Source organism: Pogona vitticeps, chromosome 5 (genome assembly GCF_051106095.1).
Source record: "Pogona vitticeps strain Pit_001003342236 chromosome 5, PviZW2.1, whole genome shotgun sequence".
Taxonomy (NCBI): Eukaryota; Metazoa; Chordata; class Lepidosauria; order Squamata; family Agamidae; genus Pogona; species Pogona vitticeps.
Window position 1 is genome coordinate 5015012 of NC_135787.1, and position 20702 is coordinate 5035713.

At 42.2% G+C, this 20702-nt stretch overlaps 1 protein-coding gene across 4 annotated transcripts in view; it reads right to left on the reverse strand.

Annotated features, from left to right (window-relative positions):
* Positions 1–20702, reverse strand: part of PTPRA (protein tyrosine phosphatase receptor type A) — a 165288-nt gene that overhangs the window by 45389 nt on the left and 99197 nt on the right. For all 4 annotated transcript variants that reach the window (XM_073002112.2, XM_073002113.2, XM_078394456.1 and 1 more), the window contains 4 exons: positions 5848–5935; positions 4208–4570; positions 2616–2636; positions 1217–1231 (listed from right to left, as the gene is read on the reverse strand). In XM_073002112.2, the coding sequence (XP_072858213.1) occupies positions 1217–1231; positions 2616–2636; positions 4208–4570; positions 5848–5935 (487 nt within the window). The remainder of the gene's footprint in view (positions 1–1216; positions 1232–2615; positions 2637–4207; positions 4571–5847; positions 5936–20702) is intronic.

Genomic DNA, 20702 nt, shown 5'->3' on the forward strand with positions numbered 1-20702 from the left:
CCCAATATAAGAACCAAGAATGGCTGCTTACCACCATTATCACAGCATTGTCACAAATGCTGTGATAATGGCGGCGCCAGGTCAAAACCTTCCTGTTCCAGAAGGCTTTTAATTGAAATAATCTTACTTGTGGGTCTGATGGCAATTTTTATATATATTTTAATTGCATTTTAATTGTTCTGAATTTTTATTGTATTTTAAATGTTGTAAGCCGCCCAGAGACCTTTGAGTAGTGTGGGCGGCATATAAATTAAACAAACAAACAAACAAACAAACAAGTAAATAAATAAATAAATAGTGCCATTGGACGATCGTTATCTAAATCAAGAACCAATGAAACAATTTATACAAAAATAACAGGCTCGTTTTACATACGTCTCACAATAAGTGAACTTTTCATTCCTTAACATTAGTTCAGATTCCTGGTCCTGGAACTCTCAGCCTCCCCTATGTCTAAGGGCTGTTTGAGGAGACTGAATCCTGCTTTTCCTCCAACTAGGAGGTTAGCATTGTTAGGTTAACCAACAATGCAACAAGTTTTGATTAAAAAGACAGTGAAGCACGAATATGTGGGATAGCCTCTGGAGTGCTGCTCTGAAATTGCTAAGGGGGCAACAAGATGCTAATATGAAATAAACAAGCTCTGGAACAGAGCACACAATTTACAAGAAGTGTCATTTCAATGCTGCATGAGATACAACATTCAAAATCAAGGACAAAAGGCAAACAGGTTATCAGGGAACAAAAGAACAAGGCAGGCACCATACTGGATGAGACCAAAACCCTATCTAGTCCAGTGTACTGTTCTCACAGAAGCCAACCTCTTGCACATGGTATGCTGCTCTGAACTGCTGGACAGCTCAGAGGTTTAGGTCTACGGTTGTGAAGCCAGAGGTTAGGAGTTTGATTCCCCCACTGGGCCTCCTGGACAGGGGCTGGACTTGATGATCCATAGAGTCCCTTTCCAGCTCTGCAGTTCTAAGGTTGCTGTTGTTGTAAACTGCAAGGGGAACGTGAGTGAAAAAGTGCCCTCCTGCTTGTATACTCCAGCAAATGGAATTGACAGCAATACTGTCTCTAATCCTGGAAGGAGTAGATAACCGTTGTGACTGGAAGCCACTGAGATCTTTATCCTCCATGAATCTGTCTAATCACCTATCCAAATTGGTGGCCATCTTTATACACACAGAACAGAGGTATAAGAGAAATGGCTTACCTGGTCTGGTGTCATCTGCATAAATGGAAAAAAAAACACTATAAGAACAAAGAAGCTCTGCTGGATCAGATCTTAAAGTCTATCTAATTCAGCATCCTATTTCCTACAGTGGCCATGAAGCAGATGCTTATGGGGATGACCACATGCAGGAGGGCAGTTGTAGTTCCAAAGCACCTGATATTCAGAGGTGCTTCTGATTCCCATTCTGGAGAAAGGACAAAATCTTCATAACTATCAGCCTTACTCTCCATGCATTTGCCTAATCTCCTTTCAAAGCCAATCCAAAGGCAAGGGTCTGCGATACCTTTATTAGACCACTAAAAATTTGTACAAAGAAGCAAGTGGTTGATCTGTACAGATCTTGATCTGGCTGGACACGGGAAGGCTGTATATATGGTGTACAAAGAATATAAAAGTTCTTTGCACACCACAGGTTTGGCCAGAGTTCTTTGCTTTAAGCATGCTTCAAACGGAGGTCTACAGTCACAACAGGTATAGGTCTCAAATTCCACCTCTGGTGGTGTGAATTGGAGTGATTCTCCCAATTCTTCCAAACAAAGGGGCTTGCAGTCACTCAGCTTTCCTCACTTCTTCACTGCTCTACACTGAACGCACGGTTCCTAGTAGGGTACCACCTGACCTTAAAAGGCCCCTTGCTGTTGTACTTAACCACATAAAATATGGTGTCTCTGCCATTATGGTACTTTGAGAAAGAAAGGGAATCTTAACAGTGGGAGCTGCAGTGCCCAGTAGAACGATGCTTTTTAAAATGCACTCAGACACAAGAAGTGATGTCCTACATCGCAAGGAACTGTAATTCCATTTATACCCCAATTTGTACCCTTAGCCGAGGCACAGTATGAACTGCAGATGTAATACGATAGTGCTTCATGTTAGTTTAGTAAGCTAAATGATTCCAAGGTCTATCCATCTCAAATATGAACACATCACAAATCATTAGTTCCTGAACCACGGCCCTCTCCCCAGAATACACCAAGAGCAAAAATACAAATAGCATCATCCCCTCCTTCAGTTTACAGTTCCTTACTCAGAAGGTCCACTTCCCCTGCCCCCCTCCAGAGTACTACAATGAGAAGTGTGTCTGGGTGCAGATAAATTGTCTGTCTGTCTGTCCAAATGTGCACAAAGGCTTGTTTAAAAAAATTCTACAAGAACCTTAAGGAATCTCATGTGCTTCTACTTCTCCCTCTTCCTTTCACTTCCTTGCCCCAACCAAGCTTTGGAGAAAGTGATTATTTCTGAGTCTTCTCTATTTAAATATAATTTTTGAGAGATTCAGCTGTTTCCTTTGGGTCTGGGAACACTCACAGAGTGAACCTCTATCTCAAAGGGAGGTGAAGGGAATGGAGAGGGAAAAATTGCAAAGAAATATTCTTACCTGGGTTTTTTGTTATCTCAGCTAAAAACAGAATGCACACAGAGAGAATATTAGTTAATAATAATCAGAATGCAACATCTTCCATCACATTTACAGTCCTTGCTATGCACCACAAGTAAATTTTGTTTCATTTCAAAGCTGTTGAAATCACAGTCCATCCCTAAAGAAACTTCTGGCACCAAATCCATTTCAGTATGTCTGCAGGCAATTAAAGTGCAAACCATGGAATTGGACTCAGTGGCTGACATCTTCATGTATGCATTGGTGATGATGTCATCAACAAAGCAAAAGGACACAAATTAAAGGCTTCCTTGGGCAACTCTAAGGTGCACACAACTTCACTGCACTGGTTACGAGTTATATGTGCCCAGAAATCACCTTTAATTAGTAGTGATTTGCTTTTAACCAGCAGCAATTTGCAGGGATGGGGACATGGGTTGCGAAACCTGCTGTCAAGTTGGACTTAACATGCACTGGTGACTCAACTTGGGTCCCCCCCCCAATGACTCAGACTTGACTTGGGACTCACCACTCTTCAACCTTGGAGCGAGGCCTGTCCTCCCGCCTCCTGCCAGGGGTGGCGAGTGGATCACACACTGCAGAGCCACTGGTAGGATTGCGCTGTCCGTGTCAGATAGGTGAGCGGACCGTCTGGCCCCATGGGGCTGGATCCTCGCTAATGCCACCTGTGTGGGGGTATTTGGATAACAGCCCCATCTCTACTTGGAACCCATCCATCATCCCTTTTTTGGGGGGGGGGAGCTTGTTTTTAATAGGCCCTTGGATTTGGCACCAAAGACCTGAATTTGGACCCAAAGACTTGCCAAAGACCTTGTGATTTGCTGCTGGTGATGACATCATCCCTACTGCACACTCAGAGCTGAACAGCAGATTTCAGCCATTGCATCACAAAGCTGGTCCGATCATTTTCTGAAGTGTACCAAGCTCATTGATATCCGGCTATCATATTTTAGAATGCAACAAACAGTGAACCATGGATACATAAGGTGTGTTAACATTGGACAAAGTACAGTGGTGCCCCGCTTGATGACGATAATGCGTTCCAGCAAAATCGCTGTACAGCGAAATAGTCGTCAAGCAAAAGTAAAAAAAAAAAAACCATTAGAATGCATTAAAAACTGGTTAATGTGTTCTAATGGGGGAAATACCTCATCGTCCAGCGAAGATCCTCCATAGGGCAGCCATTTCCCGGCGCCTGTAAAGTGAGCAATCAGTCCTAAACACAGCAGGGAGCCATTTTGCACAGGGGGAGGCCATTTTGCGACCCGCCGATGTTTCAAAACCATTGTTAAGCAAAAAAAACATCGTAAAGCGGAAAACCCCACAGGAATCATCGTTTTGCGATCGTAATAAACTCATCGTAGAGCGGATTCGTCATCAAGCGGGGTAATCATCAAGCAGGGCACCACTGTATCAGGATGGAAACATTTAGCAAAAAGACAGCTGAAACAACCTAACCAAGCTTGACGCTACTCCCAGAAGATTTTAAACATGGGGCGGGGAGAGGGAGGGAAGCAACCAATCATAACACATGAATGGAACAAGTGGAAATGCAGCAAACTATTCCATACTTGAGGTGTCAAAGGCGTTGGAAGTGAGTACAGCAGTTGTGGCATTGGGTTCCACAGGCACCAGGTCTGGGTCTAAAGCAGTCACATTTGAAACTGAAGATGTCTCATTTGGTGGAAAGAAGATGGTCCCAGAAGTGAGCGTTGTTGCCTTTGAAGTTGTAGCCTCTGTGGCTCGTGACCTGAAGGTTGTAGCAGGAGGGAGTTCAGTGGCTTTAGGAGTAGTATGGTTCTGTACCACAGTTGGAGATACTGTTGGAGAAGTAGCATTACGAAGGACTGGAGTCGTGGGCTTCCCATTACTTGGTCGTGTCCTGTTAATTTTCACAGAACTTGTGGGCCAAGGAGAATCCATCCAGGATAGCACTAAGAAAAGAACAAACATATTATCAGTAAATCTAGCAAATTTGAGTGGAACGGAATATGTAGTCTTTCAGGGCATGATCCTCACCAAGGATTTCAAAAATTTAATTTGGAGCAAGGCTTTTAGGAATCAGCCTCCTAACATCTGTTCTGCAGTTTGACAATCCCACCCCTCAGCAATGAAATATCTCCCACACTTAAGTCTCTCCAAGGAAAATCCGTCTTCCTCCCACAACCAGAACCAGTCCTCTTCATATTTTACACAGTTGTGCCAGAATATAGAATAGAACTGGTGTCCCCTTGCTTTTGTGAGGCTCCTCTGCTCAATGCCACTTAAGTCCTTGCAGTCTCGCTTCCTTAAAATATTGAAGCAAATGGCTGTTTTATAAATCATGTAGGCAGCCTTTAATCTCTCTAGCACTACTGATCATAACATGTACAAGATTCCCAAAATGTTCTGGAGGAGTGAGCAAAATCCCAAAAACAGTACCCATCCTACTTCAAAAGATGCATTTGTGTTACTGCCAGGCTACAATGACACTTTCCCCCCCCCTGCTGGACAAGGTTTTACCGTAGACCTTTCTTTTAATGTGGCACCCGGATATTCTTTCACAAAATAAACGTTCACTAATGCCAATGAATTACAGTAGTTCAGTGTTGGTTCAATTTAAATAACGGGCCTCAGTTAAAACTAACCTTCCCCAAAGAAAACTGAGTACGTACATGCAAACTCACACTCATTAGCCAATCCTGTTATACTAACAGAAGGCATGCTTTTAAGAATCGCTGGAACAAAAGGACACAAACCTGTACCAGACATTAAAAAATCTTATGCCCCTTTCAAGGTGCAGCTCAGGTACCTACTTCCAAATGTAAATATGATGACAGCAAAGACAACAATCAAGTGGCTTCATGCAGGTTATAAAACAACCAACCTCCTCTCCTTATGATGAGGCCTACCAGCTTCTGTTTCTCTCCAGCACAAAGAACATCTGCCCCGGTGTAGCCTGACTTAACCATGGTGTGACAAGAGGTCTTAAACAATATCAAATCCGATTTGCAAACTTACTGTTATGATGGTAACCCTGGTGTCAATTATGGGATGAATGATACAGCAGAAGGAAACATAAGAGTTGGCAATGCTCTCCTTGCCCCCTATCCAGGGATAAGGGGTTAGGAAAGGTATGTTTCCAATGGGCCTCTGCTGCTACAGGAAGCATTCTTGGAAAAATCATGCCCCTTCTTCCACTATATTCCAAGGGCAAAGTGAAATGACATACCTGCCTTACTTGTGGTCATACTGGTGGCTGTGAGGCACGTCAGGCAGCTGCTGAGCAGGATGACAAGGAGGCATGAACCCATGTTCGTCTGGGGATGGGAAAGAGAAACAAAAGAGAAAGGGGTCATTAACAACACAAGTGTGGTCTCAAGGGACCTGCCTCAGAAGGGATTTCTATAGAAAGCTATTTCCATTTTATTCTGGGGAATTTCCAAACTCAAGAGTGAGCATGTACACAGATGTATTCTATACTACTCAATGCAAAACACACAATTCAACAAAACTTGTACACATCATCCTTAAATGCAATCTCAGAGAGTCTGCCTTCTTGGGAGAGCTGGAAGAGGAACAACACCTCTGCTGAGATGCATCAAACTGAAAATAGGAGGAAGGAGGCTTCTACTGGTTGAATGTTGTGGCAGCTTTGTAGGAAAGAGAAATTCATCTTAGTAAGTCAAGTAACTGTAGTAGCACTCCCAATATTTGTACAACAGAGCACAAGCACACGTTGTGACCTAGGAAATCTCCAGTTCAATTCTCTCCTCATCCATCAACTGACTACATGGCTTTAGGCAGTTCAGTATCTCTTTTCCTCAATTCTGTCACTCAGAATTGTTGCAAGGTGGTAATTATTGGACCAAACAATGAAGTCTTCAGGCACTATAGGATATTAAAGGGAAAGGGAACACCTATAGCCAGCCGTCCAGCATGCATAGGCCTTGGGCTAATGTCAGCACTCTGATAGTACCTTTTGTCTCTCTCCCTGCCAGCCTATCATTAAGTGGCTATTTTATGCTTTCCCCACCCACACTTCAGGCATTAAATCATATCACTCAGCAACTAGCATGGATCTGCATGAGATACAACTCTGGTTTACTGAATCCCCTGTGTGCCTCTGGACTAACAAGAGAAATTTGTGAGTTGGGTCCTAACTTGGAAGAGATGTTATATGCTAAGGAACGCTGCAAGGCTACGATAATGTTCACTACACTATAGTGCAGCCGAATTGCTTTGCACTCTATCTCCCACAGACTTCAGCCAACACTCAAGGGGGCTGGAAGTTAGGTGGGCCATATACAGATAAACTCTCTTCTTTCATTTACAATAGTGCCCCGATTAACGATTACCCCGTTTAACTATGAAATCGCTTCACAATGTGTTTTTGCAATCGCAAAACAATGATTGAATGGGGTTTTTTCATTTCACAATGATCGGTCCCCTGCTTCGGGAACTGATTTTACGCTTTACGATGATCAGAAAACAGCTGATTGTCTGGTTTCAAAATGGTCACCTGATGTTCAAAATGGCTCCCCGCTGTGCTTAGGACGGATTCCTCGCATTACAGGCACCAGAAAATGGCCGCCCTATGGAGGATCTTCGCTGGACGCTGAGGTATTTTGCCCATTGGAACACATTGAGCGGTTTTCAATGTGTTTCAATGGGCTTTTTACTTCTGCTTGATGACAATTTCGTTCTACAGCGATTTTGCTGGAACGGATTAATGTCGTCAAGTGAGGCACCACTGTATTTATTTCCACAGCTAAGAACACATACAACAGCTGGAAATGAGTTAATTCTCACAGGCTGAAAGAATCAATTTTCTTGTTTAAGAGACAAATCATGCCTAAGTTTGAGAGCTACTTTATAACTACACATTATTCACTCAAGCTCCCAAATATTCCCTGAAGCAATCAAACAACTTTTCCTAAGAGAGCCAGGAAAGAGGAAAGAGGGAACTTCTCAATGGGATTTATACAAAGCACTGAGCTACAACTCAGCAACTGATCCAATGGATCTCTTCCTAGTTGAGACTAGCAACAGGATACTAACCATCACTGGGAAGCAGGGTAGGATGGTTGTTTAATGGCAACACTGGGGGCCCCATCTTCAGTATCATGGCTAAAGTGCACCTGGAAGGGCATTTAACCCTTCCTTTCCAAGATGGACTGCTTAATAATATTTCCTAGCCCACGGAAAACAATTCTCATAGGTGCCTTTCAAAGCTTTTCTCCTAAGACTAACAGCAACAGAGTGAGTAGAGATTTTCATCACTACTGAAAGGGTTTCATCTCCCTCTTTACACACTGCAGTTTTAATCAGATTACACAGACTTGCTCGAAACAACCCTCCCATCATGCTCTTCAGTTACAGTATGTGTTTAATATTGCTTCTTCTTCTTGCCTAGAAGTCACCACATCCAGACTCACTAAGGTCAATTTGTGTGTAGTAAGTCCCCAACCAGTAGTGCTTATGTTTAGAGAGATCCAGGATGACCTCTGAGTCACTCTTATGCCTGTATATTTTTGTAAAAATGAACAGCTCCGAAACTTCATAAGGAATTCAAAGGTTCATAAAAAATTAAGTGTACGACATCACGACAGGTATGGATGCATGCAGAAGTTTGGGAATGATTGTTTGCAAATGGTAACCCAAACCAGTTCCAGGTGTTATTTTAAAGAAGATTAAATCAAGCAAACATACAGCCGAGGTTTCAAAAAATAAAAAGTAGAAAAATAAAGGCTCCTCCATTGGGTTTAAAACTCATCAAGGTTAACCAAGTTAACCGTCTTGTTGGGAACCACTGTTCTAGATCTATTCAATGGAACAGTCATCATAGCTGTTTATTTAAACTATTACAATTTTCAATATAGGCAGCAAGTTCATAGATTATTATAAGAGTGCCAGCTGGGGGCTCTATGTCCACAATGCAAACTTAAAGAAGGCTTCTAAACATTTTAGTCCACTTTTAGTCTGGACACCCAAGGTTGGGAAACACTGGTTTAGAGCTATAAGGTTTTATCCAACAAGATATTGTTGAGCATCTCTGCTTTTGAAATGCAACCATTTGCTTTGCATATCTGAAACTATGCCCGTGTGGAATTATCTTCTTAAAAGCCCATAACACAAAAAGTCAATTATAGCTAAACATGTGAAAACTTTTGGATTCAACTTTTCTATTCATTTTTTAAATCTTGTAAATGCTACTGTGCTCAGCCGTGATATAGCACGTGGTCCTTTCAGCCTTTCACTTCTCCTGCTCTCTGTGCTTTGAATCAAATATATGGTACCATCTTCTTTCTCCTCCAACTTCATCCTCAAATTCCACTTTTGTGTGAAGCCTATTTTTGCTTAGTCTGCAGTCAAAGCCGAAGTATGTGCAGGTTAACTCAATAGTTTAGGCATCTGGCTGCAGCCAGAGGTTGGGAGTTTGATTTCCCACTGTGCCTCCTTGACAGGGGCTGGCCTCAGTAATCCTAAGGGTCCTTTCCAGCTCTGCAGTTCTAAGATTATTGTATTAACCTCCCTGTATAGGTTCATAATCTTACAACACCTTCCTTCCCCACTGCTGAACGTCAAACTGTAAGCGCCATAGGGCATGAGCCATTTACTTTGCTCATGTTGCTTTATAAGCTGATGGGCACTGACAGAATACTATTTTTATTAACAGCATTTTGAATTCAATTCGCTACATGTCTTTGTTAGACTAAATTGTTCCTTATTCATCTGTGTGAATCAGAATTTCCCCACAGCACCAATGACCTTGGTGGGGTGTTGAATGTGTGTTAAGAAGGTGCAAATCTAAGCTGAATGATCTCTTTAGCAGACCTGACACAAAAACACTGTGGAATTTATATAAAAACAACAAATTAGCCCTATGCAGGGCTGAAAACAAATCTTTATAAGATTTTTCCAGTCTTCCATGCAAGTGTCTTGCATGGAAGGCCAAAAAAGCATCTGGGCAACCTTCAAAAGTAAAAAAATTAACAAAAAACCCCTGATATTTTAACTCTGATTAATTCTATGAAAAGTCTTGGAGAATGATTATTTCCAAAAAATGAAGGTGAGGGGAGATGGAGAAGAGTGATCTCCCCCTCTTTCTTAGATCCCATTTAGCAGAAATCATGTGAAATACAGTAAAGTGACTCAAGACTTGCTTTGTCTTTCCAGCTACTTGGCCAATACAGCTGTGACGTACTTTAAAATTGCATCAGTTAACACAGCTGTCTGCTCCCAGTTCCCTCAACAGTAACATTTTAAGAATTCAATGGCTATTTGGTAGAAATTACAAAATATACAAAGTAGGATGAAATAGATGCACTGAAGTAGAGGAAAGAGTTACAATTCAGAAGGGGAAAAACAGCTCACACATACTTTTCATTTTTTACAGTTGAAGTTTTAATAGCAATGAAGAAAACCTGTGTGATAATATACTGAGGCCCTTGGGGGGGACGTCCTAAGAGGCTTCTTTCATGATGATAAACATCAAGTTGCAGCTAAGTGGGATATCTGATACTCTGCACTGAGAAAGCTGTGCCCTGCAGACCACAGATAACACTGAAGCAAAGATGGTCAACACTCTCTCAACACTGGTAAAGCAACCTTAAGCACAAGATGGCAAAGCCTGTTTGGTATAATAAAAATGTTCATAGATCATCATCTAAAAATATAATAAGGCAGAATCACTAACTGCTGTCTTAACATGTAATACTGAGCGCATGGTCACATTCTGGACTGCCCTACACTGCGTACACTCCTATCTTACCGATTCAGAAAGAGGGGAAATGTTTGTAATGTTATCAACATACACACAACAGTTGGCTAGCCTCAGCATCCTGCCTGCTTTGCAGAAAAATACTGTGACATCATGTTTCTAGATTTATGGAGGGAGGAGTAAGTGGGAGGGTGGGTGGGAGGGGAGAGGCAGGCACACAGGCAGGCAGGCAGAGAAAGAATTTTTTCTTCAAAGAATGCAATGATATATATCAGCAAGGCTGTACAAGGAAAACTGGTGTGGTTTTATTTATTTAAAGTTCGCAGGCTGTCTGGCAGTTATGTTTTGATTTGAGCACCTGTTTCCAGATGCTGTTTTTCAAGCATACATCCATGCACTCTGTTGATGATCAGAAGTACAGTGTTTGAATACATATTCAAATTGATTCTGAAAGATTTTTAAAAATTTACACAGTAAAATAAAAGTAAACTATTTGGCTAAGCTGGTTGCAGAATGTAACCCATCCATCCCTAAATCTGGTAAGCCTCAGATGGATGAGGAGTATAGTCAATGGGTGGCAACCACAAGGAAACAGATTTTAGTTAAGTATTACCAGAAACGTCCAAATAGCAAGAGTTGGTTGGCAGTAGAGTAGACTATTCTGGAAAGCTAAGAGTTTTCCTTTCCTGGAAATTATAGAGCATGATACATAAATGGCTGATGAGAGGTTTCCATGTTAGCCCCCTGAAAGAAACTAATGGTGGACATGACTTGGTTTGATTTTGGGGGTGGGGGAGAAAAAAAATCTTTATTAGGGCTATTATTTGCTGCCATAGTTCTACCTTACAGTTCTGGTACTTCCCAAAAGCCAGATGTCTCTGTTTGTGCCTTTTACTCAAATGGCCAATTTGAGTTGGTAATAATGCCAAATTGTGGTTTATTTGTTTTCTAACACTTTCTCTGGGTGGGACCATCTTTTTGTGGGGCATGCCTGATCCTGAAATATGTTTCCTGGGGAGACATATTTCTTCTAATGCTGAGAGTTAGGGTGAGGTGTATGCAAGACCTGTCTCTTTAGGAGAAAGACCTGAACTGCCAACTACTCCTTCTTTAGTGAGCATGGTTTTCTCAGGCACCAAAGGGGATGGGAGGTGAATCTAAAAGAGCCTCCCGGTGCAGTGGTTAAACTGCAGTACTTCAGTGAAGACTCTGCTCATGACCTGAGTTCAATCCCAAGTTCAGATAGTCAGCTCAAGGATGACTCAGGCGTCCATCTTTCTGAGGTCAGTAAACTGAATACCCAGATCATGGTGGCAGGGACTATGTATAGCTTGCATAATTTTAGAAATTGTAAACCACCCAGAGAGTGCTTTAACACACTATGGGGCAATATATAAGCAGAACACTCTGTTTCTATTTACTATTTTATCTATTTACACAACTGCTTTAAAAAAACATCTACTACCTTAAGTCATCCAGTAAACATAGACTTCCTTTTCTTGCAATTGATGTCTCTGTGCATCTATGTTCTAAAAAACAGGGAATTCCCTAAAGAAAGCGGGAACAGAGAGAGATATGCTTCATTTAAAGCAAAAAACGGCTGAAGCTGTATACCAAAAAGTAAACAACTTCAGACACAGATAAATTCCCCTCTTTAAACAAAACATGGGTGTGTTGTACCTTAAGAGTTCTACTCCAGGTAAACACTACAGCACACTGATGGTTGTTGTGGGTTTTCTGGGCTCTTTGGCCTTGAGGGTTGTTCTTCCTGACATTTCACCAGTCTCTGTGGCTGGCATCTTCAGAGGACAAGAGTAGGAACTCTGTCCAAGATGCCGGCCACAGAGACTGGTGAAATGTCAGGAAGAACAACCTTCAGAACACGGCCAAAGAGCCCAAAAAACCCCACAACAACCATCAGATCCCCGCCATGAAAGCCTTCGAGAATACAGCACACTGCCTACTAGTCACTCCTCTCCTCGGATAGAGCATTGTTCTGTGGCATGGAATAGCTGAAATGAAGTACAGTGGTACCACGACTTACGAACGTCCATACTTGCGAACGATTCAAGTTATGAACAGCTCCATTCGCAAAATGTTGCTTCAACTTGCGAATGCAGCCTCGACTTATGAACCAAAAAGAGAAAGAAAAACTCTTTCCTGCCCTTTTTTGACCTAAGTTCATCTAAGGTCAAAAGAAGAAGAAAAATTCTCCCCCTAGTGGTAGAGTACAGATTAACCAGCTTTGCATTAGTTCCTATGGGAACTAATGCCTCTACCTACGAACAGTGCCTCGACATATGAACAGAAAACAGCAGGTATGGATTAAATGGTTTTCAATGCATTCTTATGGAAAATTTTGCCTCGACTTACGAACTTTTTCATGTACGACCGCCTTTCCAATATGGATTAAGTTCATAAGTTGAGGTTCCACTGTATAAGCTTTGACAGAACAGATCTACAAAGAACAGACTTATAGTACTGTCTTATTCACAGTTATGTAATCTTTGCTGGTCCAGTACAATTTACATTGATGGTGGAAAGGCAAAGTTTAATGGGCTTAGTCCTAGGTAAGCAGAGGGTTTTGTTCCATAGAAAATTGAGAAATGGAGCTCATATGTTGTTTTCATTTGAAGGTGGAGGTTAAGGTACAAGATGGATGCATCAAAGGCCAGGTTTTGCATCAGGAGGGAAGCAGATCTGTGGTATGAATTCACTTCCTTTCTGATAATTTCTTTCCTTTGCACCAAAGGCAACTATCAAATTTGGCAAATATTTAAGTAAATATTGGATGATACTGTAACTGCATCTTGCACTGAAAAGCATGCACTAACTGTTGTTGTTTAGTCATTTAGTCATGTCTGACTCTTCGTGACCCCATGGACCAGAGCACGCCAGGCCCTCCTGTCTTCCACTGCCTCCCGGAGTTGGGTCCAATTCATGTTGGTCGCTTCGGTGACCCTGTCCAACCATCTCATCCTCTGTTGTCCCCTTCTCCTCTTGCCTTCACATTTTCCCAACATCAGGGTCTTTTCCAGGGAGTCTTCTCTTCTCATGAGATGGCCAAAGTATTGGAGCCTCAGCTTCAGAATCTGTCCTTCCAGGGAGCACTCAGGGTTGATTTCCTTCAGAACGGATAGGTTTGTTCTCCTTGCAGTTCAAGGGACTCTCATTAGATGATATTAATTAGATGTTCTCTAAATTTACTGCTAAGAATGCAAACTAGCCTCTGGTTTATACAAGATTTTTCACAAAAGTGAAAAGATCAGTTATTCACAGGTGTATGGAAAAGCAAAGTTGCCTGCTGAAACAATTACACTTTTGTCACTTAGGGCAGTGGTTTTGATTAACACCACAACAGTGCTCTCGAATTTTCCAAAGATTCCATGTGTTATACAGTTGTAGTCTCAAAATCACTCTGTAGGGTAAATCAATAATATTACTGATTATTAAATGTGGGGTGGAGAAAAGAGCAAGATTGCCTAAGGTCACTTCATTGCCATGGGCACAGTCACCTCATTTTTACAGGAAGAGATGAGATGTCAAATGTTCGACATTCAAAGGAACTTTCTTGCCATTATGCTACCTTGTGTCCTTTCATCTACCCTCCCAACTGGTTTTCAAAAAAGTAGCTGCGGTAGTCTGTGCAAGAATATCCAGATAAAAATTAAAATAAAAAACTAAATGTTTGTGGCACCTAAAAAAGGGATACATTTCAATGTGAGCTTCTGTGGATCCTTCTATTTCTTCAGACATAGATCCTTGCATTGTTTATTGCTTTTGTCTTCCAGTAACACACGAGTCTGGCATATCCTGTTTTGATTGTGTGCATAAAAACAAACCTACATTCAGTATTTGTTTGAAAATAAAATGGCATGCTTCTAGTTCTCAGTGTTATGCTTACTAGTTCAAAAATGTGATTACCAAAACTCACTGAGTAAGATGAAGCCGATATGTTTGATTAATACTCTAACAAAACTAAATAAAACACACACAGTGTGGCTCTGGCTGTAAGGTAAGACACTACACAAGTAGTTAGGAACTATAAAGTCCCCAAATAATAGAATTCATGGAAAGCCTCTTGATATAACCATAATTCTAGTAGATTTTCCAGCTACATAAACTAAAAAAAAGAAGAAATGGTATTTTTTTTATGGTCACACACCAAAGCAGGATGTGCCAATGATCATAGCTGACTGGAAACCAAAAGAAACAAGTAACTCAGGATCAAACATTATTGGAAAATTTGGCTTAGGAGTGAGAAATGAAGCAACAGAGTGACTCACAGAATTCTGAAAAACCCATGATTTGTTTATTGCAAATAAATGATACATGCAACCTCACATTTTACATAAGATAGCAAATACTGAAATCTAACAAGCAAATATAATTAGAAGGAGGAGGAGAGACTCTGTTTCTCTGCAAAAACACAACCAGGAGATGACTGTGGTACAGACCATGAACTGTTAATATCAAACATGAAAGCACAGATGAAGAACACTCAGTCGTGGTGTTTGAGTGACATTCCTGAGGACTTTAAAGGCCGTGTTAAGAACAGATTTGCATTACAAAACTTAATTGACCATGAACCAGAAGAACTGTGGACTGAAGCCAGAGGTGTTACTGGGGGAAATTGCAAAAGGACTACAGTATGCCTGTAATTTTTTTTTTTAAAAAAACAACCTAAGAACATCAGAGGCTGTTTTAGATACGTAATGATAAGAAAAGATCCACTGGAAAACATAATACTGCTAGAAACAGTTGACGACCTAATGTGAGATAGAGTGAAGCAGTAAAGGAAACCTTTTTTGAGTTGATGAGTGTGATAAGAGGGATGAGAGTATAGAAGCTCTCATCGGAGTGCCGTCCACGAGTAAGACATCCAGGGAGGCACAGACCACTCCCCCGCCAACACCTCCCAGGAAAATACACCAGGAGATAGACACCCGGGAACTAGAGACAAGTCTATGGGAGTCTGACAGTAGCAACCCAAACAGAGGGTGAATTGGCGGGAAAGGAGGAAAGAGGGAGGTCCATGGCAGAGGCGGGAATGGGTATTATAAATACAGTAGGGAAGATGACAAGATCCCAGGCAGCTGGGAACTCATCTGGGTAGAAGATCCTTGGACTGGGAAACGGGAAAGGGTGAAGGTACCCAGAGAGGAGGCAGATTATCGCCGGAGGAGAGGACTTCCCCAACGCCCTTCTTACTGGGGTGAGTCAGAGGGGAGAGAGTGGAGGAGGCGACTGAGGGAAGAGAAAGAAGCGGTGGCGAGAGAAGCAGAGGAACGCAGAGCATGGCGAGCTGAGGAGGCGCGGACAAGGATGTACCTCCGGGACCATGGGGACAGCTTGTGGGCGAGAGAGACCCGGTATGACGAGGAGAAGAGGATGATGAGACCGCCCCATTATTGAGAGACAAGGGGGCTGAACCAGATGCGCTGGATTACGACCCCTTTCTAGCCGGACGCTGGGACATTAAGTCTTTGAACTTGTTTGAGTCAGAGTTATGGTCGCCCTTGCGTGTCCCGTTGGTCTCGCAAGAGAAGTTAAGGCACGAACCACTTAAAGACATTTTTCTGTTACATACAGAAATAAATACTAGTTTGGATTTTGAATTAAAACAGACTCCTGGTTTATTTGAGCAAGCAAGGGGGAGGAATACCGAACCTTCACAATGAGGCATCAGTAACGCTGTTTACTATAAGGACCTTTTGGGTCATTAAGTGCCTTGACAGCAATGTATTCTTGAAGGCTTTCACAGCCGGGATCTGATGGTTGTTGTGGGTTTTTCGGGCTCTTTGGCCATGTTCTGAAGGTTGTTCTTCCTGACATTTCGCCAGTCTCTGTGGCCGGCATCTTCAGAGGACTGGAGTAGGAACTCTGCCCATGTTCTGACTTGACAGCACATCATGACAACAAATAACTATGAGCAACTATAAATGGGACAGATATGGCAGAGAAATCCATCAAGTGATGCAGAATGGGCCAAAACCTCCTGGATCATGCACTCCCTACCTCAGCCTCTTCCCTCTTTCTTTCTTTCTTTCTTTTTGGTCCAGTTCTTCGCCATCCTTTCATAGCTCCTTTCTAATGCTCCACATAGCAAGTCTGAGTACAACAAATTTCACAATGAATTTCACACCGTGTTGCACGCCCATTCATTTCTGTACACAATTCAAACTTTTAATCATAGTCTTTATAAAGCCCTAAAGGCTTGAGATAAAGATATCTTAAAGGATGTCTTCCGCCAAATGAAGTCTCCTTCCAGGGTTTTGATGGCAGGGGAAGGGTGGCTCTGGGACACCTCCAAGGGCATTTTCTATTATGGCATGCAAGATTCGGAATTCAGTATTCTACCCTTCTATCTTGAGAATGTTCTGTTGTCAACATTTCTGCAGATATTTTACTCTTTGGAGTATTTTCATATCTCTTTAAGTTCTAAGGTTTTATTGTAGTCCTTAATATTTTAGTGAATCGTGTGTTTTTGACATGGTTTATTGCTGCCACATGCTTTCCTTTGTGAAGTACTTCTGGTGTCTCTAGCTGGGGAGGAAGAGAGGAACATCAGTTGCTATGAATAAACAAGCAGGATACTCCCTCACGCCCACTCTCTGCCATGACAAAACAAAAACGAAACAAAAGAAAAGAAAAACCACTTGTCCTTATCCTCCAAGCATACAGAGAGATTTTGCAATCTTTCATTTCATTATTAATCCTTGAAGTGCACTTTCTATGCAGTGAAACGGATTGGTGCCAAATCCCCACTTGGGTCCCTGTGGCTTAGCGCTGGCCTTTGATGTGTTGCCAATAATCATCCCCCCCTCACACACTTTTGGAAGTTAAACAAAAAAGATGAGTCATTCTGACACTCACTAGCACTTGGGATAGGGGGAGGAAATGCACACAAAAATCTCCCAGTATTTCCGGACATTCTGTGTTTGTAACCAAGACTGTAACTCCCTCCTGACTTAATGTGTTCAATTTTAACACAAGGAGATTTCTCAACAGGCCACTGGTGATTATAAACATCTGCATATTTAACCAAGTTGACTCTATTTGCCCAAGATTTCATTATCATTCTCTTTTGTGCAGTCCAACTATCTGTCCATTATTGCATCCACCAGGTGCAAAGAATTTTCAGGTGGAAAAAAACAACAAGTGCCACTAAAACATACATCTAAAGGCCTCACTTCCCTTTACCAAATGGAGTCTTTCTAGAAAAACTGGAGTATTCTATGGCGCTAAACCATCCTAACATATTTCAACTTCCTCAGATGCAAGGTCTGGGGTTTCTCCGTCAATGCCTAATGGTTGGCCACACTGAAGTGGACGTCACTGTGCTACACCCCTAGCAAAAGCCATCTGCAGTGGTTATGGAAATCAAGTGAGCAGCAGGAAGCTGAGGTGGTCTAGTGTTCTTAAGCTACTAGGAAAGTAGGAAGGTTAACCTTCAGATCAAGTAGACTGACCTTCTGGCTCAGTCAGAAATAAAATGAGATTCCATGAGGCAAACATTCTTCTTCACCCTGGCTTGCTTCCTCCTCACTCTTGATCAGCTGGCCTCAAAAGTATTATAAAAAGCAAGAAGATGCTGCACTGGCCATGACAAAGCTACCAAAATCTATACTAAGGCAACAGCTTTTGTGTTTTTGTCATGTGCTGTCACATCAGAACTGACATACAGTGACCCTAATAAGACTTTCAAGGTGAGATATTTAATGTGGTTTTACCATTGCTACCCCCTCTACTGATCTTCCAATGCTGAACATTTGAACTCAGATCTCCTGAGTCCTAGTCCATCATTCTATCCATGACATCACATTTGATAGTTTTAGTAGCTCAAACTAAAGGCCACAAAATAGTGTGAATGCTTTTCAGATCTCCATAACTCTTTATCATTTCTTCAACCACTTCTTTAATGTTTCACTTACCCTGAAAACTCTATTAGCATTGCCATAAGCTGGTACCAACTTGATGGTCCACAACAACAACAACTTTGGCATTTACACTGGATTGTTGCTGTCGGTCTGTATTTGATTGCATGGTAGTGTTTTCCTCACTGCATTTTTAATTGTGCTCCAAATCTTGTGTTACGTTTTAAGTAACAGTGCTACTGATTTGATTTTTCCACCGTTGTGTTGAGTGCTATTTGTCAGCAGAAATATGGGGCATGAATTTATTAAACAAACAAACAAACACATCTCATACATACATTAGCCAGAACAGAATAGCAGGATTATCTTGATGATTGACACAGCTCTGTGGATTCTCCTCCCTCAGGCATACAATTAGCAGCTCCCTGCCTGGTTTGCAGCAAGGAAAAATTGTCCCAAGGCAAATTCATTCAACTTGAAAAGAGAAAGAGGTGGTTTCCTATGCTATGTTTTAATATAGGCTCTTTAAGGTTCAAATGGAATGCAAGAAAGAAAAAATGGTCAGCCTCCAAGGTGTCAGTCTGGCTAGGCTTTCTCATAAAAGCCAAAGTCAAAGTCCACAGAAGAGATGGGCATATCCGTATTTGTAAATTAATACGAAATATCCCCATCCCGGCTGCACCTAATGCGGGTCCTGTCCCTGGAACCGGCCTGTCCACTTATGCATCCCGACCAGTGTCCCACTCTTTCCCCCCAATGGCAGAAGTAGTTCCTCCATCTCCCTGCTTGGCTGGCCACCCAAGAAATGTGCCTGGAGTGGCCAGCTAAGCAGAGAGACAGAGGAGCTACTTCCGTAATTGATGGGAAGAGCGGGACACTGGCAGCGCCAGACACGTATGTGGATGGGCTGGTTCCAGGGGCCAGATCCACATCAGGTGCAGCTGCGACAGGGATATCCCCATCTCTAGTCCACAACACAGAGCACATAATGCTCAAGATCCCATGTTGTGAAGGAGTGCTGGAAGAGAGTGTGCCGTCCCCTGCTGAAGAAAGGAACCCGAGAGAAGGGGGAGTAGAAAACATCAGAGAGGGGGAGAAAGCGCGGGAGAAAATGAGAGAGTACGGGAGAACGGGAGATTTGAAGTGAGTTTAGTGGAGGAGGGAGAGGATGTGATAGGCGGAGAACAAGAGCTGTCAGTTTGGCAGGAGGATATAAATACCGGGAGGTTTGAGGTAGAGACCCCAACTCGAAGGAAAGAGAAGAGGTGAACATAGAACCTCTAGAGTGGTCGGTAGTGGTGTTTCCTAAGAAACAGGGCAGAGGATGGTGCGTGATCTGGCCGGACGCGAGCTTCAACACCCCACCATTGGAAGGAGACTGGGCAAGGCACCCATGCTGCAGGACCATTTGCGCGGTGCGGAGTGCCCCGCTGTGGAAACTGACCGATGCAGAGAAGTTTGGTCCTGCACCCCTTTGAGTTCCATGGGAGAGAGGACCGATCCAGCTATGGACAGTTTTGCATATTACCCAAGCTGAGTTTCCTAGACCCGTTCTCTACTAATGTTGATCTGTTAAATGTTAATAAATCAGAAGTTGTTAAAATGAAAAAGACGACTCCTCTGCTCCTTCCCGCCTTAGATGAAGAACCGTCCCCCACAGACAGTGAACCCATTCACAAATGCACATCCCCATAACATCATCATTATTGTTGTTTTAAAGACCCAGTAGCAGGTGACATGAAAACACATTTCTGCCTGAAAGCAGAACACTGCTACTAGTGACAGTAACCAATACAATGCTGCACGGACAGGCAATATGGCCTGCAAAAAGGAAGCTGTTTATGTTTTGCCTGCAGCATTAAGTGTTCACGTGCTCTGGACCAGCAAGGACACAACACGTCCTATACAGCAACATGGAGGAGAAAATAATAACTGTGAGTATGACAAGTCAGGGGTGCAACCCTATCAAGAATGATTCATGACAGGCCCATTCTATGTGGAATTCTGAATGCTCATAAAACATGACAGTGGTGACTCATGTTATTTTAAGCTACTCTCTCATTTCTTATACAGTACTTCACTTGTACTTGCAAAACATGAATGAATCTCTTCCTAAAACAGTATTCTCCTAAATCACAGGTTCCCAACCTGGAGGTTGTGACCTCCAAGGGGGTTGCAAAGTGTGTTTTTTTGGGGGGGGGGGGGGAGAATCACCGGAATAATTTTTAGTTGCAATTATTTTTATATTAAATATGGTATACAAATACCACCCATTTATTTCAGGTTGTGGCCAGAATCCAATCTAACATTGGTTAGAATAATATTCTTCAAAAAAAATCTGTTTTAACGTGTTTTCTTTATCCAACTAAAATGCTTTTTTACGCAAATATGGGGGGTGGAATCACAAGTTACCTGGCTATTATAAAGGGGAGTCATGACTCAAAAATGTTGGGAAACAAAATCCTAAGTGGACTGTGTTTCTAGCTT